Source organism: Myodes glareolus, chromosome 17 (assembly GCF_982192425.1).
Source record: "Myodes glareolus chromosome 17, mMyoGla1.1, whole genome shotgun sequence".
Classification (NCBI taxonomy): Eukaryota; Metazoa; Chordata; class Mammalia; order Rodentia; family Cricetidae; genus Myodes; species Myodes glareolus.
The window spans coordinates 58899099-58923299 of NC_142042.1; the positions used below are offsets into that span (position 1 = coordinate 58899099).

General features: G+C 46.6%; 1 protein-coding gene across 1 annotated transcript; it reads right to left on the reverse strand.

The window, feature by feature from the left end:
- Window positions 1-2762: 2762 nt before the first annotated feature.
- Hmgcs2 (3-hydroxy-3-methylglutaryl-CoA synthase 2) lies at window positions 2763-23967 on the reverse strand. The gene is made up of 10 exons (XM_048447579.3): window positions 23802-23967; window positions 13379-13833; window positions 8772-8897; window positions 8196-8360; window positions 7782-7947; window positions 7176-7346; window positions 4860-4966; window positions 4343-4468; window positions 3826-3937; window positions 2763-3188 (listed from the first exon to the last, which is right to left on the reverse strand). The coding sequence occupies exons 1-9, from the start codon at window positions 23903-23905 to the stop codon at window positions 3831-3833; spliced, it is 1527 nt and encodes a 508-aa protein (XP_048303536.2). The 5' UTR covers window positions 23906-23967; the 3' UTR covers window positions 2763-3188; window positions 3826-3830.
- Between the last annotated feature and the right edge of the window lie 234 nt (window positions 23968-24201).

A 24201-nucleotide genomic window follows, 5' to 3' on the forward strand; every position in this document is an offset into this window, starting at 1 on the left:
AGCCAGAAGCATTTTCAAAGGAACGTAGCTCAGAGTGTTTCAGAATCCTCTCATGTTAGGAGTGCAATTAAGGAGTAAAATTCAGCACGGTGTCTGCCAGCCCCTGGCTGGTGCTTTGCTGTCAGTTGGGCACCAGAAGTCTCGTGGGTGTGGCTAGACACACAGCTCCCATGCTGCAGGAGTGCAGGGGTTCTCCTGGTTCTGAGCAGCAGATGTTGGCCTCTGGGGAGTTGCTTTGGACAGACTTTGTGAGCTAAAGGAACGTGTTTTCTTAGTAGCTTCACACAGCAAGCTTAGTGTGAGTCGAATGGTGTTTCACTTGGTTTTCACGGAAGGCGGCAGAATGAACTCCATTCAAACGACTGTGTCTCTCGAGAGCTGCTCGCCCCGCTAGTCCAGCAGTGGGGAAGGGTTCCTTTCCAGCCTGCCTGGCACAGAGAGGCTACGTCCCAGCCTTGGCTTCCTGCCAGGCTTGAGCTCCCGCAGCAAAGGCCTGCTCCCATCTCCGTGCAGTAGACCTTGAAGGGGACGGGCCTGGAGGACCTGGAACACCCCGGTGACGACCTTGAGCTCGGCTGGGTCCTCCGTGAGAGGGACAGGATGCTTCGTAGTGCAGCAGTGAGAGCTCAGGAAATGAACACGAGGTTGGCGCGTGGGCCCGCCGGCTCCTCGGAGCAGTCAGGCAGCCCCTTGGCACACTCTCCAGTGCCGTCCAGCACTTGTTCGCTGGGCATCCTGATAACGGACCACCCACTTTCTTACTGAAAAGAAAATACTTGTGCTGGCCTTACATGCTGGCTCCTGAACTGTCAGTTTGAATGAAGAGTATCCCAGAGGGGCCACACCCATAGCTGGAAAGCAGGTAGAGGTAGCTGAAGTTAAACATGCCACGTGCCGGTGAAAATGAGTCCCATTTCCAGACAAAGCACAGTGCACGCTAGGGTGCTTGGGACCTGACTTGGAAACACCTTCACGAGGGTCTTATGGGAGCATTTCTTTGCAGCGTGTGGCCCTTGGCTAATCATAGAACCTCCCCACCAATAGAAAAGGAAGGGTTGATTTTTATTTCCCCCATTTCTGGCTGCCAAACCGAAGGCATCCTTCATGCTAAGCAGTGCCTCTCCACTGAGCTGCACTCTGGATCGGGAATTCTTTTTAGGATGAGTGGTGCTCCGTCCTGCACCAGAAGTCTTGGGGTGTGGCTAAGTACTCAGGTCATGTGCTACAGGGATGGAGAGATTCTCCTGGGTTGGAGGAGGACCTACTGAGCAGAGGATGCCTGTATCTGGGGAGTCACTTTGGATAGATCTTGTGAGGTGAAAGAAAGTGTTTGCCCAACCAGTGTCGTTCTTTGAAACATTCTCCCTGGGGCATCTGTCTCCTGTAACTTCAGAGTGAAGTTTAACTCCTGGAGGACCTCTTGGGGCCCTAAAAAGGCAGACGAGGAAAAGCGCAAGGGACCCGTGTGTGTGTGTGTGTGTGTGTGTGTGTGTGGTGGGAGGGTGGACAGTGATCACCTGTGTGCTCTGCTTGTAACCTGAAGTTGGGCCTTCAGCTGCTGCGTGGTGACAGCAATCACTCACTTGACCAGCACAATTTTAAATTACATTTTATTGGGGGGTAGAACATGCATGCCACAGGGTACATGTGGCTTCTTCAGAATCAGAACTTGATGTCTTGTACAGGCTGTGACTCCAAGTCTGGTTACAGGAGGACCCTTTGCAGGAACTGGTTCTCGCCTATCCTGTGAGACCTAGAGGGTGGAACTTGACTCATCAGAATTGGCAGCAGGTGCCTTAACTCACTAAACCATCTCTCTGAGGTCATTTCTAGTTGTATCCACATGACTCCTGGTAAAGGTAGGCCAGAAACCAAGGATGGAATACAGGGAAGGGGGGTCCCAATTGCCAGGACCCGCAGAGATCTAGCTCTTCATGGGTTCTGCGTTCCTGTCTTGAACTGGGTGACCACTGATTTGTCTTCCATGTAGACAGACAGCACTGCAGTGACCAAAGAAGGGAGCATGGTCCTGCAAGGGATGCTGGCCCAGGGCCCCATGCTGCATGCTGAGGACGGGGATTAACTGCTTAGCCCGGGTCTTGCCCGGGTTTACTAGTAGCAATGTGGCATGGTCGTCACCTTGCTTCTGTGTCCCCAAGGCTCCCTGGCTGGCTTCCCTCTACAGAACCTCTCTCCAAAGCTTTTTCTGAAAGAAAATGAAGGTCTACAACCCCTTGTCCTTCCTAGCCCTCCCCGGCCCCTTCCTCCTGCCTTGTCCTCAGTGTTCACATCTGTAGACCATGCTGCTTTTCTGAGGTAAAGTTATATCCTCTTTACCCAAGTCAGAGAGTATCCTACCTACCTCTGCCTCATCTTTTTTTTTTTTTTTTTTTTTTGGTAAGATCTCACCACATAACACAGGCTGGCCTGGCTTTGAACTCACCCTTCCTCAGCCTCCCAAGTGCTGAGATGTGTGGGACCTGGCCAACCTTATGGGTTTTGTTTGATGTTTGGTCTAGGTAACACTGGCCACATATCCCAAGGGGGTTTGATGTACCAAGCACTTGATGGCCCTGCCTGGATATGGTGTCTGTAGGATAGAGAAGTGAGCAGGGGGAGCTCCGTGTCACTTTATTTGCCTGGTATCTACCATAGTACTTGGCGGAACTGAGCAGACTTGTGGAGAATTAGAGTGGAAGGGGTGGGGTGAAGGGATGCGTGCCCTGCTCTCTGCGCAGGTCTTGACTTCTAGGAAATGTACATCGTCTCTTCCCTCCTTTTTATTGCCATATATTTTTAGAACAAGATATAAAATTTAGAACTTCTTGGGAAACTTTAAGTAGTGAGCATAAAATGCGACAGCGTTGGAGTCCGATAATGAGCCGTAACATGGTGGGGCTGTCTGAATGTGGGAGAAGACAACTGAGCTGCTTCCATGGGGGTCAGCGGTCCCCCTTTCTCCCATATTCTTCACAGGGGAGCTCTGGTCCACAGCAGCATGAGCCTGGGGCAGTGGTTGCATCAGGGAGAGTCACGAAGGAGCCACTGAGCGTGGTGGCCTTTCACTGCGGATCCTATGGGGCTACCGTGTCTATTCATTATTTACAGCTAGTCGTGGGTGGAATTTTACGCAGACACTGTTTGGGCAGCAGCTCAGATCCATTCCCAAGGAACTGTGTTGTATGGTTCTGTAGGGAGGAGAAACAGATTTGGTCACCCCTCACCCTGGGCTCCCCAGACCCCAGGCCTTGCCCCTTGCCAGAGACAGCTATGCATATAAGCCCCCCTGTGCTATGAGATTCTGGTACCCTTGCTGTCTTCCCAGTTCTGAGCTGCCATGCCTGGGGAGCCTATCAACCGGTGCAACAGGAGCCGAGACTGGGGGACAGGCAGGTCCCTGTCACAGGCTGTGCTGGTGATGAGAGATCGGGGTGGGTTGGTCGGAACACTGGCTCCATGGGCTGCTATATCAACCTCAATTCTCCATGTCAGCCCAGCTTGGTGCTCCTGATTCAGTGCGAACAGCTCAGGAGCCCTGCTCCGTGTTTGAGGCATGATGCTGTCAGGCTCTTAGGAAGGAAAGGGCTGATCTGCCTTCTCTCTTGTCTTTTTTTTTTTTTTCCCATTCTGATTCTCATTGTTTTGAAACAATGAGATCTGCAGTTCTGGCTGCTGTCTACTTCCTCCTGTGGGCTCTGATTTACCAAGCTTCTAGGAGACTTAGACACTCGAAGAGGTCTGACTTTCACAGTCCAGACTTACAGCGTCTGTTACCCAAAGGAAGACCCCAGGCCTTTGGGCTACCAGCCGGACAAACTCACTCACCTCCTCTAGACGGGGCGCCGGGCATACTTTCGGCGGTGCATCTCATCCACTCGTTCCAGGTACCAAGTCCCTGGGAAGAGGTTGTTTGTGTCTCCGGGTGGTGAGAAGTTCACTGTGGGACACAGAAGAAGTAGGACTTACAAAGAGTCACGCAGGCGTGCAGCGGAGAGCGCAGTAGTAGGAATGCCCACAGTCGCAAGGGAAGCACTCCGGACTGAGCTGCCGGGGCTGTAAACCACCCCTAGAACACCATATGGAAGGTAGAATCATACAGAAGAGGGACCAGAGAAGTTGCCATTTGGGTCTGGTCCCTGAGGTCTGCGTGGCTGTTAGAGACCGTCTGCGAAGATGGCTTAGTTGCTCAAGGTCTTGCCTCATAAGCACATCATAAAAAGTGTGACCCTGGCCCATCACATCCTGGAGGTCTGATGAACCCCCCCCTCCCTGGTATGGTTCCCAGGCACTGATGTGCAATCTGGGGTGAATTGCTCTCCTCTTTTCCTGCCCCCTTTCTTACCCTTGTGGTAGAATTGCTCCCTTTGGTTCATTATGTCTGTGAATTCCTCAGGGGACATGCGCCTCCGGGAGTCTAGGCGCTTGGGCAGATCTGACACACTAGACACCAGCTTCTCCAGAGGGGAACCTGGGAAGCAGAAGCAATATTAAAACATCCAGTTGTCATTGTCACTGGTGCTAATAGGCAGCCAGGGTCTGGGGGTTGACCCCCCATCATGGTGCTTAGGTGCCTGATCTAGGTCACAGCAATCACACCGCAGCCAGCTGACACTGGCTGTTTCAGGTCCATCACCTTTTCTCTAGGCCTCCAGTCCATCCCTCCAGGACCTGTTGCTTTGTCTAACAGGCTTCCTTGTGTCTCCCTCTGCTGCCGAGGAAGTGCTTGCATGCATTTCACCTTATGCAGGACTTTTCTTTGCTCTTAACCCCAGCTTAGCTCTGTTAAGACAGCAGCCTCAGGTGGGGTGAAGCACAGGGTGGCCCAGTTTCGGGAGTACCTGCTAGAAGATGAGACTCACCTGGAGACGCATCCTTGGCCACTCGGAAAGAGAAGAAACTTGCTGCTAAGCCTGAGCCGTAGGAGAAGGCACCAATCCTGGAGCCAGCCAATTCTTGGGCAGAGTGTCTGCAAGTGAAAAGAAGAATCCACATCAGCATTGTATTCTGCATTTCATATAAAGCTTCTATGTGTCAGCCTTATCTCATCCACTGCCCACCTCATGCAGCTAGAAGTATGCTCCACGTGCCCTGCACAAAGAGGGACCTTTGGTGGGATCCAGATATAGGACCAGAAGAAGCTTTGCCAAAATGGGATTGGCCACAACCCAAAGCGTGAAGGCAGAACTGTGAGGGCAGAGGCTTCTGGGTGTAGCAGATCAGACCAGTGGACTAACCCTCAGGGCTCCCAAGTTAACTACAATGGTTCAGCTTGTGCATGCGTGTGTGTGTGTGTGTGTGTGTGTGTGTGTGTGTGTGTTGTGGATCTATGTATCTACTCTCTGGGATCACAAATTAACTGCAATCATTTGGCTGTGTGTGTGTGTGTGTGTGTGTGTGTGTACCTACGTAGCCCCGGCTGACCTTGAACCCTACGTTCCCTCTCCCCAGGTCTCCACAGTTCTGGGAGTGCAGGCATTTGCTAGCACACATTCCTATGACTCAGTTTTCTGAGCATCCCCCATCAGTAATTCGATCAAGTTCACCTCTAGGCATCTTTTCTATATAATATGCAGTGTTTCCTTATAAACACCACAAAACAGGAAAAATCAGTACAGGTAACTGCATTTGAGTGCTTTCTGAGCATCGTAATGTTTTAAGGCAATTTTCATGAAAACTGGAAAGCATATCATAGTCGGTCATCCTCCATACTTTGACCAGCTGTTAATCTCTATATTGATCACGATCCACTGCAAAAAGAGGCAGGGATGAGAGCTGCACTAATATATGAGCATATGGATAGGTATTTAGAAGAGTCTTTGATACCATGTCTATTTAGCAAAGTAGTTGTAGGTTCTCATGTAGGGCCTAGGACCTACCCAGTCATGGGTTCTTGGACAGGTTTACAATACCAGGCATGAGTTCCCTCCTACGGAGCTGACCTTAAATCCAATTAGGAAGCTGTTGGTTACTCCAATAACATTTGGGTCACTATGGTCCTGATGGGAATACATCTGTATCACACATACACACCCCTCAGGGACGATCACAGAAAAGGGAGAAGAAAGATTGTGAGATTTAGAAGTCAGGTTGGACTGCTACAAAATCATGCCTCCTGGACATGGCAGGGCCTTTGCACTCATGAACACACAGCAACTCTGGCTGCCTGCGGACGGCCAAGCCTATCAAAATTTCTGCATGGGTAGAGACGGACGGCTCATGCTGCCTCTTCCTAACTGGAGAGCTGTTGGTAGCTGACGGCTGCGGAGGGGAGTCGGTTTCTTCGGGGTGTGGCACTTGGTAGGTTGCTTATGCCCCAGCGGATGAACCTATCCCCATATGATACAGGAAGCACTAACTGGCTTCAGTGAGTGATATAAAAATAAAAAAGAGGTAGCTAAATGGTGGTCCAAGGGGAGTTGCAGTATATGATGGAGCGTGGATACAACATAAGTACATTTTATACTACAAGAAATATCCAAAGAAGAGCTGGAGAGATGGCTCAGAGGTTAAGAGCACTGGCTGCTCTTCCAAAGGTTCTGAGTTCAATTCCCGGCAACCACATGGTGGCTCACAACCATCTGTAATGAGATCTGGGACCCTCTTCAGGCCTGCAGGCATACGTGCAGGCAGAATACTGTATACATGGTAAATAAACAAATCTTTTTTAAAAAAAAAAACAAGAAATTATTTTAAATAAATAAATAAAAAGTAAAAAAAAAGAAATATCTAAAGAATAAAAGCGAACTGTAGGAAGCAGCCATTGTTACATAGATATTTCACAAGTGCAGAAAGTAAGGCTCACACAGGTCCGGGGAGTTAGTTTTCAAGATAAGTGGTAAACAGGCTTGAACCAGTTATGGGGTCTGAAGCCAGCCTCCAATCCACCGTGCTGTATTAAGTATAGAGATTTTTAAATTGATGAGATAAAGATCCACCTGGGTAAATCTGGCATATTCCCCAGTATGCATACATGTTCTCGCTGGAGAAGTTCAACACAGCAAACCTGCCCCCCAACCACCTCTGGGACAAGTTGTAATCTTTCTATCCATCCTTTGTCTCCCCCCTTATTGTAAAAGTTTCTCTCTCAAACCAAATGTTTCCATGGAAAGGAGCAAGCGTTGGTTGGCCTAGCAGCTTACGAACTGGAAACAGCAGGTGGGAGGGGCAGTACTCACTGGGAGAGAAGGGAGGCCAGGCACCCATAGAGGGACGAGGTGTACATGTTCCCATTGTTTGTGGACAGGTAAAGCGAGGCCTTGGTTTTCTTGTTGAACATGTCCAGGGAGGCCTTCAAAATCGCCTTGTCTACCTCCTTGTTGGTGTAGGTTTCTTCCAGTTTTAGACCCCTGTGAGGCAGAGCAAGATGTCACATGAGAGTTGACAAGAAGGCCAGGAACATGGCAGGCGAGAAAGCTCTGGGGTGTATGGTTTTTTATTACAATACTAAACATCTGTAGAGCTCAAAGTCACCTTCCTGTCGACCGAGACAGCATCTACACACACTTCATTGTGACATCTATGCACACTTTCTAGTTCATTAGAAAACTAAAAACCAAATCCATAACCACATACCCTTCTTTTTATCTTCTTTTCCTCACCTAATACATGGAGAGCCCCTGCAGAGCTGCCCCATCCCTTCCCTCTATTGAAAGAAAGGCTTAGCATTCTTTCTGCTTTGTGGAGGACTGCCGGCTGCTTCTCCTGGAGGGAAGTCCACATCCGAGGAATGAGGGAGCCTCCTCGCTCACACTTCCCAAGCCTTCCACTTAAAGAAGACCCACCTGAAGGCCTCCAGCCCCTTGTATAAATTGTTCTGCGTGTCACCACTGGATGACAGGAAGTCATTGAACATCAGCCGAGCCAGGGATTTCTGGACCATCTTGCAAAAGGGCGTGTGGAAGATCATATATTGCACATCATCGAGGGTGAAAGGCTGATTATTTCCAGCTAGAAAAGAAGGTGGAGGGGTGAGAGGCCGTGTGACAATGAGCTACGAAGATCCTCTCTCCCAGAGGCTCAGCTTCCTGAAGAAATGGGTTCCACTCCTAGCAGACTCATGTGAGGCTCTCTCATTCATTCCTCTACACATTGTCTCACTCGTCCCACAGGCCTTACAAAGTGTTCCCTCCAGGGAAAGATGAAGGAAGACTCCTGGCCATGAGCAGCGGCCGTTTTCTGCCCTCCCAGCCCCGTACCTTGCTTCCACTGGTTCTGAATTTTCTTGCGGTAGGCTGCGTAGCACCGATCCAAGGCCCGCATGTAGCACTGGATGGAAAGCTTCCCATCCACCAATGGGTATTCTGAGGCCAAGTTTGGTTTGTAGAAGTCATAGACATTCTCCATGTGGGTTCCCCTCAGCCCTGCAAAGGCACAGACGGTTTCAGAGATTCGCACACAGGCCGCCTCAAGCAGAAAGGGTGGGAGAGACCGTGAGAAAAGAGACTCCCGGCTTTGTTGTCGCCTATGCCAGAATTCTCCAAGCCCGACTTTATGGCTGAAGGTCTTTCACTGCTAGTTTCACCATGGTTCCCTACGGTTCTGAACCCGCACTTGGCACGCCCACTCCATACACGGTCCGCGCCCCCGCCAGGTATGATGAAACCACAGATTCTGGCTTCTCTCTCCCACTTAAGCAGCTGCTCCCCAGGCCAGATTTTGAGAGGAGAGCCACCACCATCCCCCGGCCCTGAGGAGTGTGTGTGACAGTTTGGGATTAGGATCGATGATATGAACGTACCGCCTGCAGCCTCATGGGAATGTTCATTACGCACCTTGCTCCAGCACTAGAGGAGCCTTGGGCCCAATCAGCATTGCCACAGCTCCAGCGCCACCTGTCGGCCGGGCGTTACCATTTGGGTAGACGGCAATATCACCACAGACCACCAGGGCATAGCGACCTGCAAAGACAGACATCAGGGCATCATCGCCAAACCTAGAGTAGAGTGAGGTCAGCTGTGTGCCGAGCACGGTTTCGTATGCTGGAAATAGATGGAACCAGACCTAAAATAAAATAAAATAGCACACATAAACTCTAGTGAAACCACGGTCCATTTGAAATATAAATTCGGTGCTCAGTGCCCCTACAGTCTCACTATGGAATCCTCACTCACTCAGAATCATATATATGAATTACATTTAAAATTTTTATGCATTTTTTTTTGGTTTTTCAAGACTGGGTTTCTCTGTGTAACAGTTCTGGAATTCACTTTGTAGACCAGGCTGACCGCAAGCCCACAGAGATCCACCTGCCTCTGCCTCCGAAGTGTTGGGATTAAAGGCGTGAGCTACCACCTCCAGACTTTTGATGTAATTTTTAAGTGAATGTATGTTCGCATGTATGCAAGACAGCACAAAAAATATGTGGGAGTCAGAGAACAATTTGTGCAAGTCATGTCTCCCTTCGTGGGTTCTGGTGAAGGAACTCAGGTCATCAGGCTTGGTGGCAAGCCCCTTTCCCACCGAGCCATATTGTTGGCCCCCAGGATTATTTATTTTTTCAAAATTTTGTTTCTATTTTTAGAGTTTAAGCTTTATTTTTTAGATTTATTTAGTCTATGTGTATAAGTGTTTTGCCTGCATGCATGTGTCTGCACTCTGTGTGTGCCGCAGAGGTCAGAAGAAGTGGTCGAACGCTCTGAAACTGGAGTTAAAGGTAGTTAGTTGTAAGCTCTGTGTGGGGACGGGGAACTGAACCCAGGTCCTCTGCAATAACAAGTGCTCTTAACTACTGAGCCATTCATTCTCCATACTTCTTTGTAGTGTTTTTGAGACATGGTCTCATTGCATACCCCAGGTTGGATCAAATTCAAGATCCTCCTGCATTGGTAAGTGGCTGATGACAAATAAGAGCCACCATGTCTGGCCAGGATTCCATTTTCAAAGTCACTCAAAGCTCTGTTAATTGGCACTTGTGGAGACAGTTTGGGTTTGTACCAACCAACTTATAGCACCTACATATTCATGTGTCTGCTAAACCATAGAAGGACAAGGCATCGGGAGGGAGGAGGGTAGGCTAACATGTCTGCCTGAAGACACGGCCTCCTGAGAAACTTATCTGGAGCGTTCAGCTAAGGCCACAGTTCTCGACCCCTTTGCAAACAAATGAACCTAAGACCACTGGAAAACACAGATATTTACATTATGATTCATAACAGAATAGCAAAATTACAGTTATAAAATAGCAACAAAAATTATCTTATGGTTGGTGTCATCACAACATGAGGAATTGTATTAAAGGGTCACAGCCTTAGGAAGGTTGAGAACCATTGACCTAGGGGATGTGGAATTTGAAACTTAAACTCTGTTCTGACTGGACCCATTTCCCCCTTGCGTTTAGGCACTGCTACGGGTTGAGCCAAGTCTTTGAGCATGCTAGGCAAGCAAGCATCTCCTACTGAGTCACACAGCCTAGTGATGGCCTCCTCAAAAAGGGAAGGAATCGAGGCCCACAGAACTTAAGATATTAAACTGTAAGATGAAGTTTTGAGGATCAGGAGGCCAACTCCTTGAAGTCCAAGGGCCTCCTCTCACTACTTGTAACAACCCCAAGAGAAAGTATTAGGGTTTTCCCTCACACTGTACATGTGCGCCACTGGAGAATAAAATAACATTTTTGTATGCATCTATTTTTTTCACTCTCAATATGAAAATTTCAGAAACTATAGAAAAGCACTTAGACATCATTAAGGAAAAGACCTTTAAATTTAACCGTAAAAACCAAATCTCTAGGGAGAGACAAAATCAAAAGACAAACTGAGGAGTATTTTCAATACGTATAACCAACAGAAAATTATTCCCCTTCATCACAGAAGTCTTGTTTAAAAAAGACAAGCTGTGTAACAGAAAAATGACCTAAAATATTCACACAGCCTGGAAGAAAATCTTTACCAGCTAAACTCCAGACAGTAGGCCACTATCAAGAATTTACCAAAAAACACAGAAATTAAATACCAAGGAAATTAAGTCCCAGTCAACAACTGAGCACATAAACGGAATAGACACTTTTCAAAAACGTGAAAAAGGAGCCCAAGTGGCCAATTGTTGTTTCAAGTGTTTGATATTCCTAGTCATCAGGTAGACTTTGAGATGCCACCTTAGCACCCAGTCATAGTGCCCATCGTCAATAAATCTATCAATAAATGCTGGAGACATTGTGGAGAGAGGGGAATACTTATTCAGCTGCTGTGGAAATAAGTTTGGAGACTTCTCAAAAAGTAAAGACAGAACTAGCATATCACCTAAGTGTTCCACTCCTGACCATATACCCAGAGAACTCCACTCCCTCGCACAGAGGTATCTGCACCCCACGTCTACTGCTGCGTTTTTCTCTGTGGCAAAGAAGAAGAATCATCCTAAATGTCCTCGATAGCTGAGTGGATAAAGGAAATTTTTATATACCAAATAGGACATTATTCAGCCTAAAAGAAAAACAAAATCTCTACGTTTACAGGGAAACGGATAGACTTAAAATGTATAATATTAAGCAAGGTCACACAATTTCAGAAAGAAAAAGACACATGTTTTTGTTTGATTGGAAGTGTCACCCCCAACCCCTGGCATCAATAAATCCAAAGAGTCTGGAATGTTTGGGTGAAAATTTCATCCCTAGCCCCTCCCCTGGGAGTTGCCTCAGTCCAGACTCCGCCTCCAAGAAAGTCTGCCAAAGGGTGACCCCTCCCCAGGGTTGCTCAAGACCACTCCCACAGGGTATTTAAACTGTCCCCACAGAGAACAAGCACGTGGTTTCCCGGTCTTCCTTCCCCATCTCCTTTCTGGGGCTGGAAGGCAACCCAGGAGCCCTGGCATCCATTAAACCTGGGCTTTTTCTAATTTGGTTTGGTTTAGTCTGATTTGGATTATTGCATTGGTGGAGAGGTTTATCGGGATGCAAACCTTTTCAGTTTTCTCTCAGATGTGGAATTTAGTTAATAATATTTGTCTATTTGCAAACAAATGTGCTAAAAGATTCACAGTGTGCAAAACAGTTGTTCTGCAACAGATGAAGAAGGACTGAATGCAGGTGCTGGTCATGAGTTACAAAGCAAATTCTTTTTACAGTTCTAACTCTCTCGTGGAGTTTCTGGTTTTGGTGGTGGATACATGCATAAAAATACTTTCAACTGTGGAAGTATAAAATCTGCAGTCTGTTCTGAGTGGCTCTTCTAACTATAGAGAACTCCATCGAGTTGAATAGCCTTTGAGTTTGGTTAATTTCAGTGTGTGCCTTTTAATGCTGACTTCTTTTTATGATTAAGTTCTTCAAAAATCTATTTTCCTCCCTTTATAAAAGTCATGCCAAAAGGAAACAAGAGGACAACTCGATAGCATTCTCTCCTTCCACCTCGTGGGACTGGGGCTAGCTCAGACCACCAGGCTTGGCATCAAGCACCCTCACCTAAAGAGTCGTCTGGCCAGCCCCTCATTTTTATACTGTTCGATCTCTTTTCTTTTCGTGTGTGCCCACCCAACTTTAACTTGGGATCCAGGATCCAAACTCCATCCTTGTGCTTGCCCTAAAGGTACTTTAAAAGTACTTTAACCAGTGAGCCCTCTCTGCAGTCCTGGTCTCTTTATTTAAAGTAATGAATGCTGGGCTGCATATTCCCTGGGATCCATCGCCACATCAGGACCTTAAAATTAATTTTGTAATTAGCATTCACTTTGTTTTTCCGTGCTTTTTGGCTTAGTTTCAAACTCAGTAACTACAGAGACCTCCAAGATCCCTCACACCCCAGTCAGTACTGCATTCAGTCCTTCCCTCAGCCCAGAAAGGCAGAAAGGCAAACAAGAACTTGGAGGCGCTGGGAGGTTAATGTGTTGGTTTGACTAAGAATGGCCCTATAGGTCCCTGTATTTGCATGCTTAGCCACCAAGGAGTGGCACTATTTGAAGGGATTAGGAGATGTGACCTTTTGGGAGGAGAGAGTCTTTGGGGGTGAACTTTGAGGTTACCAAAGCTCAAGCTAAGCCCCAAGTCTCTTTCTTCCTTCTGCCTATAGATCTGGACGCAGAACTCAGCAAAATCTCCAGCACCACGTCGGCTTGCATGCTGCCATGCTTCCTGCCACGATGGCAATGAGCTAAAATCTCTGAAACTCAGACGCAAGACAAGTAACTGAAGCAGTAAGACACCGATCATTCCATTTTCTCCTCTGTGATCAGGTGCAGGACTCTCGCCACGGGATAACGCACAGAATAAAGGAGCCGCTACACGGACATCTACCTGGTTGTTCCCGTTGTTTTTGTTGGGCAATAGCAGCAGCTGGGGAAATAAATTGCCTTTCCCTTCCTTCCCAGGATAAAGCCCTCCGGAGAGCTGACAAGCAGAACAGAGTGTCCAGCCTCTACTCTAAGAACCCGGCTTCCCAGAAACACATACCATCCCAGTAGCTGGACTCCATCCAGTTGGCAGCGTTGAAGAGGGAGGCAGTGCCACCATAGCAGGCGTTGGTGGTGTCTATGCCCTCAATGTCAGTGTTGCCTGAGTCCTGGAAGAGTTCCATGAGCACCGTCTTCACAGCCTTGGATTTGTCAATGATGGTCTCCGTGCCCACTTCCAGGCGGCCCACAGCATCCCACGGCAGCTTCGTGCGCTCCATCAGCCTCTGCACCACGGTCAGACACAGGGAGTTGATGTCCTCCTGGACCGAGCAGAAGCCCATCCGGGTCTGGCCCAAGCCCACTGTATACTTCCCTGCTTCCACATTGTTGAACTTCTCCAGGTCAGTCTGGTCCACGTATTGGGCTGGAAAGTAGACCTCCAGGGCAAGGATGCCCACGTCTTTCGGCCAAGTGTCTGTTTTGGCCAGGGGAGCAGGAGGGATTGTGAAAAACCTGTGGTTAAAATAACAACCGTAAATCCACTAATGGCCTTTTGACAGGTGCTGCAAAAGCAATGATGGGGTAATTAGTTCATTCATGTTTTAGTATGTTTTGAAGCTGTGTTAGCAAGGGAGTGAAAATTTAGTAGTTGTATCTGTTGACTTGACCCTTTTATCCTTTAACTCATCCTAAATCCTACTCGTACAGCTACGCTAGTTCTGTGATCGCTCTTCAAAGGGCAGTCTGTCTAGACTCTCAGAGTGTAACGTCAGTGTTGATGATCAAGTCGTTAGGATCTGGGATTGTCTAGAAGACAAGCCTCCAGACCCGTCTGTGAGGGATCTTTGAGAGTAGGCTAGCTTTCAGGCCTGCCTATGAGGAATTATCTTGGTGGTTTAATTGAGATGGGAAGGCCCACTCTGGTAACCCACATGTGACTCAGTTTCCATCTGGAGTCTATTTCTGACTTATAAGTCTTTGAGTTCAAGTTTGCTTGTTCCACTCTCCTTGAGAATTGTAAAAAACGTTTTGATTAAGCCCATGGGAAAGAGCATGTTGCCCATAAAAAAAGAACACATTATCTAACAAGACACAGGCTGGTAAAAACTGTGTGAGCTTTCTCCAAGGACAGCGCAGGGGGTGTTTGACTGACTGTACCACTCTTTGTTCTGCCTTCTGCCTTTAACTGGTGTAAGAGCAAGTTCTAAAATAAACTCTGGGCTGGCTGGTGTTTACCAAACCGACCTCCCAAATCTATCCTATGTTTTCTGTCTCAATTTCTTTCAATCTGCCGTTTCCTTAACCTCACACCGGCTTCCATGTACCGTAGTTGACTTTGTTGGAGCAGGCTCCAACAGCCCACCCTGGAGGAGTGGGGCACTTTCTCCTGGGTTGGGCCCTAGGCTTTATGAAGAGGGAGAAGCAAGCTGAGCATAGCTACTCCGTGCCCTCTGATCCCTGACTGTCTCAAGCTCCTGTCACTGTGACCTCCCCACCATGGTAAACTGAACCCTAAAACTGTGAACCAAAACAACTGCTTCCTCCCTTAAGTTGCTTCTGTTAGGATACCCTGTCATAGCAAAAGGAAAAAAATAACAAATGCAAAAGCCTTTCTACCTTTTCTCTGTTTATTATTTTAACTTCTAGGAGCTTGTTTTGTTTTGTTTACGTGTGTGTCTTTGTTGTTGTTTTGGATTTGAGATTTGTGAGCCAGGATCTCTCATTTTACCCCCAGGCAGGCTAGTTTTTCTGGATTCTCCTGACTCTACCTCCTAAGTATTGGGGTTGCAGGGGTAGTGGTTTGAATAAGAATGGCCCCCATAGGCTCATATATTTGAATGCTTGATCATTAGAGAGTGGCAATTATTATATGTTTTTCAGCTTGGAGAATAGTAATAACTGTCATAAAAATACAACTGAGCAGGCAAAAGAGACAGCTTCTGAGCATAAAGAAGGCATGCTTTCTTAAAAATTAATCCAGTGGAAAAAAAAATAAAGAAGATATGAAAATGCATGAAGGAAGCCCATGAGACTTAGCAAAGCACAGCTGAGTTAAGACAGGCCTGGCAAAATGGCTTAGCAAGTAGGGACACTTGCTGTCAACCCAGTGCAGTAACCTGAATTCAAGACCTAGGATCTACATAATGGAAGGAGAGAAACAACTCCTCCAGATTGTCCTGTGACCTCCTCCCACACACTGCGGCACAGACACAGCCATAGCATGCACATATACATGTGTGTGCACATAGCAAATAAATAAATGGAGAAGTATAAGATAGAAATTCCAAAAGCAGCAAAAGAAATAGCTCAAGTTATATATAAGGAACGGTTCATTAGATCAAGAGCAGATTTCTTGGCAGAAACCTTGCAGGATAGTAGAGAATGGGGTGATATTTTCAAAGTTCTGAAAGAAAAGAACTACTAGCCAAGAATATTATACACAGCAAGACTATCCTTCAGAGATGAAGAAAAAATGAAGTCTTTCCAAGATAAGGAAAAGCAGGGAATTCATCACTGATCAATAACTTCTAAAAGAATGCTTATGGAAATTCTGTCACTGAGGTGACAGACAATAACTACACTATGAAGACATCTGAAAATGCAGAACTCAATAGCAGAGCAGATACATGTAAAAGGAGGAAGAGAAATCTATCAGAATAGAAAACCATCAAACCACATTGATGAACAAGAAATGGAAGGAGCACAGGCCATACAAAACATGTAAAAAAAAAAAAGACTCCATTCTCCCATCTAAAAGATATAAATTGGCTTTGGACTACAACCAAGTCCCATTGATACACTCTCTACAAACCAATAGTGACAGGATGGAAAAGATACATAAAAAGAACCCCCAAAGCAAACAGGAGTACTTATATGCATGTCAGATAAGATAGACTGTAAATAAAGTCTATAGAAAGAGATGAAGACGGTTGGTGTCTAATGATAAATGGACAGCAAGAGGAATAAATAGATGAATAAATAAATGAATAATAGATAAATTCAGCAAGAGGAAATACCTGTAAATACATATACATTCAGTGCAGGGGCATGGATTCTATAAAGTAAGACTTCAGATAGAACTGGAAAAACAGATCCTAATATATAATTGGGATTTTACCACTACCAATGTTGGATCCCAGGATTTTCCCCTGCTCCTTGAGGCACAAAACGCAAAAGGACTGTTTATGCTAACCAGCCAAGCTTCCTGCTAGCTTCTGTGCTGGCCTACCAGCCGGGTTAATCAACCTTGAGCCTCGTTTTATCTTTGATATGGTAATTTCCCACCTGCAAAGAAGGGTTCCCATGGCGCCTAAACCTCTCTTAACTGCCTGTCACTACCTCTTGCTAGCACCCCCTGCCTGCGGAGGAATTCCTCACAGGCACCAGGCTGTTCGCTCTGTGCTCTCACATCTGGCTGGGAGGGAGTTTTCTCTTCTGGGGAAAAGAGTATATTAACCTGGCGGAAGCTAAATAAATTTGGCATTCGGCTATTTCTTGGCGGATGACCCAGATCTCTCTCTCTCTCTGTGTCTCTGTTTAACCTCCAGACCCTTGCCCCAAGCTCGTGGTGAGGTACGGAAGGCGCACAATCCGTACTGAAAGGAGGGAGGCACAGATTCGGGTGAAACCCACACACCACCACTTTCATCAATAGACAGATCATGGAGACAGTCAACAAAGAAACAATAGAGTTCACCTGGGCTGTAGACCAAGCGAATGAAACAAATCTTGGCAGCACGTTCCACCTAACAGCTGTTGTTTCTGGACAACAATCTCAAGACAGGTGAAACTGTTCCATTCCAAAGCCCATGAGACACAGCAAAACCAACACTTAGAAGGAAGCTTATGGCAACACTGCTGTGCCAAACAAATTGATTATGAATAAACAACTTAATGATGCAATACAAGGAACAAGAAAAGTAAGAACCAACTCAAAAGTACGAGAAGGAAAGAAATAACAAGGAGCAGAGCAGAAATAAACAAAATAGAAAATAAAACAGTGAAAGGAACAATGAAATAGAAGTAGTCCCTGAAATAATAAATCATCCTGATAGTCCATTAGCTTAATTAATCAATTAATTAAGCATGTTGAGTACAGGAGCAGCATTGGGGCCCATTATCCAGCAAGTCTAGTCAACTTGCTAGACAACTTGCTAGAACTAGAAAGCTCCATGTTCAGTGAAAGATGCTGTCTCAAAGACTGAAATGGAGAGAGATTGTGGAAGACACCCAGTGTTGACCTCTGACCCCTTTATAAGGTATGTGTGCACACACACACGTATCCACACATGCACATGTGAGCATTTAAATTCACACACTCACAAATTTTTAAAAAAGAAAAAAAAGAGTACTCCTACTATACACACACACACACACACACACATATATATATGCATATGAACAAAGGTGATAGGTGTTAGGAGACTTGACTTCAAGAGGTACAAACCTGGGCATTGATGTGCACCCCACCATCCAAGTACATGGGCGACTGAGAGGAAGCCAGCCTAGGCTACCGAGCAAGGTCCAGGTCGGCCAATTCTTATATAGCAAAACCCTTCTCAAACAAAGCAACAACCACACACTACAAAGTTATAATAGCTCAAACTACACATCCCTGAAATAAAAACAGACACATAAACCAACAGAGCAGAGTAAAGAACTCAGAATCAATAAACTCACACTTTCCTAACCAGCTGAGTTTTTCAAAAGGCGTCAAGAATACACCTTGAAGGGGCTGGAGAGATGGCTCAGAGGTTAAGAGCATTGCCTGCTCTTCCAAAGGTCCTGAGTTCAATTCCCAGCAACCACATGGTGGCTCACAACCATCTGTAATGGGGTCTGGTGCCCTCTTCTGGCCTGCAGGCATACACACAGACAGAATATTGTATACACAATAAATAAATAAATACTTTAAAAAAAAAAAAAAGAATACACCTTGAAGAAATGAACCTCTCCAATGAGTGCTGCTGAGAAAACGATCTATCCACCCACAGTAGAACTAGACCCTGACTTTCTCTATACAAAAATAAATTGAAAATGAGTGAGAGACCCGAATGTAGGACTTAAAATCATGAATCTACTGGAAGAAAATGCAGGACACATGCAAATCTAGGTGGGTAAAGATTTATCTTGTTTTGATTTGATTTGTTTGAGATGTGAATTCACTTTGGAGCCTGGACTGGAGTCACTAGGTTGCTTAGATCAAACCCAAATTCATGATCCTTCACTTCAATTTCCCTGTTTTTATATTACTGACCTATCTATTTATTTATGTATTTACTTATGTATGTGTGTGGGTGTCCTCTCCTTCCGCAATGTGGGCTTTGGGAAAGGAAGTCAGGTCATCAGACCTATCAGCTTTTCCTGCCAAACCAGCTCGCTAGTCCTTCAAATACTTCTTAAGAACCCCCATCCCAGAGCAAGACAAATGTGGTTATTTAAAGTGGAACATGCTTCTGAACAGCACAAGGAATGATATGAGAATAAAGACAATCTCCTATGGGAGGAAATCCTCCAATCTGTTCATCTGAAGGGCGCAACTCTCGGGACATATCAGGGATTGAAACAACTTGACAACAAAAATCCAAATATTTCTGTTTTTAAATAGGCCAACACTGGAATCAACGTTTTTCAAGAGAGGATGTACAGATAGAGAACAGATGCAAACACACACAACAGCACACCTCAGCAAGGAGATGCGGAACAAAGGTCCAAGATGGAGCCTCGCTGCAGTTAAAATGGCTCTATAAGGAAATGAGCAGCCAATGCAGGGAGGGCTGCAGAGAAAGGAAACTCTCAGCGCTGGCGAGATGGCTCGGTTGGGGGAGGCGCCTTTCTGCCTCTCCCCTGAAGACAGTGTTCAGTCTCGGCAGTAACCCACACGGCAACCCCTGGAAGCCATCCTCTGACCTCCACATGTGTACCGTGGTACACACACCTTCTCACATGCCTTGCACACACACACGATTTCTTTTTAAAAGGAAAACCTTTCGTACAGAGATGATGAGAGTGTGAATTGATACAGACACACGGAAACTGCACTGTTTTACTACTAAAACCCAGAAGAGAACTACCACCTAATCCACGAATCTTAACACCGGGTACATACCCAAAGGAGCTGAACTGAACAGATGTCTTGCATGTCACACACAATAGACACTTGCAACGATTGACCAGAACCACAATAGAGAATCTTTTGTACTGTCTGCTGACAGATGAAAGTGCGCACAAACATATATGCATGCTGGAATATGATTTACCTATGAAGATTAAATTCTGTTGCTGCAGCGACATGGATGGGACATTCTTTAGGCAGAGAAAGTCAAACATTGCATGTTCTTGCTCACAGGTAGTATCTAAGACTTTGACTTCAAAGCAGTAGAGACTAGAACATAGATACAAAGGCCTGGAGTAGTGTAAGGGAAAACAGGGATGGGGACACTATGGCTGCTATGCACAGGGGTGCAGTTGCATGGGAGAAATAAGTTTCAGTTTTTGTTATGTTTTATTCCATGGTGCTGGGACACATTGAACCACATCCTCGCCCAGAAGCAACTTTTTAAAAAATAATTTATTTATGTTTATTTAATGTGCATTGGTGTTTTGCCTGCATATATGTCTGTATGAGGGTATTAGAGCCTCTGGAACTGGAACTGGAGTTACAGACAGCTGTGAGCTGCCATATGGATGCTGGGAATTGAACCCTAAGCCTCTGGAAGAGCAGCCAGTGCTCTGAACCACTGAACCATCTCTCCAGTCCCAGAAGCAACTTTCAGTGTCCTGTGATACAAGCAGAATCATCATGATTGACAGTAATTATTTCAACGTAGTGAGTAGAGAAGATTTTGAATACTCACAACCTGAAGAGATAGTAAAAGTCCGTAAAGATAAATAAGTCAATTGCCCTGATCTGGTCATTGCAAGATTTTTTTTTTTTTGTGTGTGTGTGTGTGTGTGTGTGTACACATGAGCACTTAAATGTCATACCATACCTCTAAGTATGGACAGTTATTGTGTGTCTATAAAAAGAGTACACCCAACTACCTGTAGAAGAGAGCAATCCCTTTCTGAGGTCGGCTTTGTTACTGTGTCCATCCCTTTGAGCTGTTATGATCTGATGTTTTATTTTCACATATGGTAAAAGCTCTTGGAATAATCTAGAAGCCTTGCCTGTTTTTATGGTGTACCTCTCTCTGTCTTCTTCTCTCCTTTTTTTCTTTTTTTTTTTAACCACACATGAGCACACAAATCCTTTTCCCACTTGTTGCTGTGTTTGTTTTGTTTTGAGACAAAGTCTCACCACATAGCACAAGCTGGCCTTGAACTCATGACCTTCTTGCCTCAGCCTCCGGAGTGCTGAGATTGCAAATGTGGGCCGATGCACCCAGGTCATTTTCCTACTTTTAAAGGAAGTTTTTCCCTAACTTCCAGTCTGTTTTCTTCTGATTGGGACTTTTCAGTATGTATCAGACACTCCCCATGCAGAGCTGACTCACCAGAGACTAAGGCAGGCACCCTTTGTGCCCACAGAGGGACAGGCATTTTATAGCTCCTTGTGTAGCGGAGCAGGCCAACCCGTGGGAGCCCAGAGGATGAAAAGTGCAATTCTAACTGAAGACCAGAGAGTACAGGGTTTCAGCAGAAGAGGGAAGAGGGATTTTCTCTTTCCTGTGTCCCTCCTCTGGTGAAAGTGTGCAGTTTCCCTTCTGAGCTGCAAGCGCCCATCCTACAGGATCGGAAGCCAGTGCCCTTCTTCGCTATAAACACTGGTGAAGTAATTCCCCAGTGTTCCTTGTCTTAGGAATACTGTCTAGTTGTTGCCTTGGGCACCTGGCTTACAAAGCTTTCTCTGTACCACAGAGGCTCTGGCTCATATTGAGTGTTCCTCCCCACCTCACCTCTGTGGTCCCCAAATTCTCCCACAAGGAGAGTCACTTTTAAGGACCCCAGTGAGACAAAAGAGCATCCTATGGTCAAGAGATACCAAAGCAGAGCGATTCACCTCATTGATCTCTGACGGGAAGAGGGTAGGAGCTAACTTAATTATTTGGTGCCCTCCAAATAACTGGAGTTTGAACTTTCAAATATTTATGAGAGAGCGTCCCCAGGACCAAGAGCTAATGGTTAGCTAGTGTTTGGAGCTGCCAGCGTGGCTACTTTCCCTTCAGGTTCATGTCTCTTTTCTGCCTTATCTGGGCTGACTGCCTCCCTTGCTTCTCATAAAGACAAGATCCAGGGAGAAGTTCAGGGAACCAGGAACTCTCCTTCTTGGTAGAGATTTTTCTGGACGTGAATTTCAGACCCTTGGAGATCAAAGTACCGCACAAAGGCTTCCAGGAGCACCCAGGCACTTGGTTAAGAGTCCCCATTCCATGCTTTCCCCGAGGATGATAATTATTGAATTTAAAGTAGCTTGTTCTTGCTGCCTAGCACAAGAATCCGCACCAAGCGCTAACTCGCTTCATCCCTCCTGCTTCCCTGGGGGTTCAGAGCTAACTATCTCATGCTCGTCACCCATGCTCAGCATCATGCAGAGAAGGGCGGTGTTGTGTGAAGGCGTTACACAGAGAAGAGGGCAGGGCAGGAAGGAGGTGGCTATAGTTCACTTGCCAAGACCCGAGGGGGATGCGGACCATGAAAGGGATCCAGGAAAAATCATGTAGACAAGGGAAGCAGAGATTCTCTGGAGAGGCAAAATAAGGAGAGCTTCATGGGAGAGGCTAAATCTGAGGTCAATCTTGTTTCCTTTGTTTATGTTTTTTAAATGTTACGGGAGGGGGGAGGGGATTACATGTGTAGCAGGGGGATTACATGTACCACAGCACATGTGTGGCAGTCCAAAGACAAATTTCAGGGGTTTGTTCTCTCCTTCTGCCATGCACATTCAGGGGATTGACCTTAACTCTTCTGATTTGGCACCTTTACCTGAGGAGCCACCTCACCAGCCCCCAAGGTCAATCTTGAGTGACAGAAGAGTGGTTTTCTGTCAGTGAAGGACAGGAGGGGGTGAAGGGGCAGTGGCCACAGTGGGGCTGTGTGAGCAGGCTAGGAAGCCTTCACAGAGGAGGTATGTAGTGATTATGGGTGAGAAACATGGAGACCTGGGCGTTTAATATCAGGGCAGGGAAGCGGATGCTGGGGTGGCAGTTATTCTGGGGTGGACTTAAAACTGATTCTGGTTGGATTAGAGGTGAGCTACAGAGCAAAGATGACCTGGAAGGACATTAGTAGTTCAGGCAGCGGGCACTGGGGTTAAACACGAGGCCACCAAAGGGGAAATGTGAATAAGGATTCCAGAGTATGAACCAAGGAACCACAGAGCGTTGATGAGGAAGGAGGCTTGGGTAGTGGTCCACTGTTGCTTAGGGAAAGTCTGTGCCAGGCGTGGTGGCTGGTGGCACATACCTATAATCCCAGTGCGCTGGAGGCACGGGCAGATGTATCTTTATGAGTTCAAGACCAGCCTGGTCTACATAGTGAGTTCTAGATCAGTCAAGGTTTATCTAGTCAGTTTTAGGTCAGTCAAGGCCATATAGAGAGATCCTGTCTCAAAAAGGGGAGGCCATGGAATGGTCACCCTTTGTTCAGTCCTGAAATTAGTAAATCACATCTACCACTTCCTCACAAATGCAGAAACAAGCTAGATTCTGAACTGGAATGTTCTATTGAAATCCAGTCGTTTTGCAAGGGGTGGGAGAGCGGAGAGGATGGCGGGGTCATAAAGAAAAGAAAAAGGTGAAGGGCGTTGTCCCCGCTCCTCCACACCTATACCAGGCCCCCTGGAGAGCAGGCAAGGGAAGACACAAGAGCAAAGGGCTTTCCTAAATATTCCGTGTTCATGAGTATAAGTGAAAGGAAGCCTTGGCACTATGATCTCAGTGAGAGGCGAGCAAAGGAGAAAACAATTCAGGGGCAGCTGGGAACCCAAAGCACGAAGCACAGCTGTATCCCATTAGTTCTGGGCACCCACAAGTACTTGGACCAGACTAAAGGGTGTTTACAAAGAATAGAGGCATGAGTGTTCTTCTTGCACAAGCACATGTACCCCCTACACACACACACAAACACACATACACACAAACACACACACAACTTCTATATTTCACCTCATAAAACTGAAGCATGGAGAAACACAGCTTTCTCTTTTTGGTACATTCTAGGTCTTGCTGCCCTGAGCTAAAGTGAGCAGTTGAGCTAAGGTTGCAGCCGTGGGATCCCGAGGAGTTCTGCTGCCTCCTGCAGATGGCAGAGGAAAGGATGCTTTTTTTCCTAAAAAAAACCCGCAACAGAGATTTACGTTCGGATGTTTCCAGCTCAGCAGCTGGCCCGCGCTGTCTAGTGCAGAGGCAACAGAGCGCCTTTGAAGCCAACTTGTGTGCTTAGGGCTGAGTGCAAGCCTCACCAGCTTTTGCCTGGGATTCTAGTGATTTCTCCGACAGGTCCTCTGTCTGCTTGTCTGACCCTCAGCGCAGGCGACTCACCTCTGCTGGGCTGCTGAGAGCGGGTGAGCAGGTGTAAGCGAAGCTTCCTGTAACACTCTTCTCACTTGGAGGACCCTCCTGGCTGGAGCCAAAAGACGCTGCATCGCTTGGGTATCAGCAGAGTGCCAGCAGCAGTCCGGGGGACCTTGGGAGAGATGCCCAGCACTTGTGGGCTGGGCTTTATAAGTCTCTAGGACTCCAGCCTCCGGAAGCTCCGCCTCAGCTTATCGAGGCCTCTGCCTGCTTCGGGAAAACTAGGCCAAAGGTCTCAGAACCAAGTCAAAGGAAAACATCATCTCTAACAAGTACATAGCTGCCCTGCTCCTGGCTGCTTTCTGGCTGGCTGGCTCTGAGATGTCCTTCGCTGTCAGCCCAGCCATGGAAACACATAGAAGCGTGA

Coding starts and splice junctions, on each gene's coding strand:
- Hmgcs2 (XM_048447579.3), bottom strand. CDS start 23,905: ATGCAGCGTCTTTTGGCTCCAGCCAGGAGGGTCCTCCAAGTGAGAAGA. Junction 8,361..8,771: donor TCCTCTAGTGCTGGAGCAAG/GTGCGTAATGAA, acceptor GTGCCTTTGCAG/GGCTGAGGGGAACCCACATG. Junction 7,347..7,781: donor AAGGGGCTGGAGGCCTTCAG/GTGGGTCTTCTT, acceptor TCTGCCTCACAG/GGGTCTAAAACTGGAAGAAA.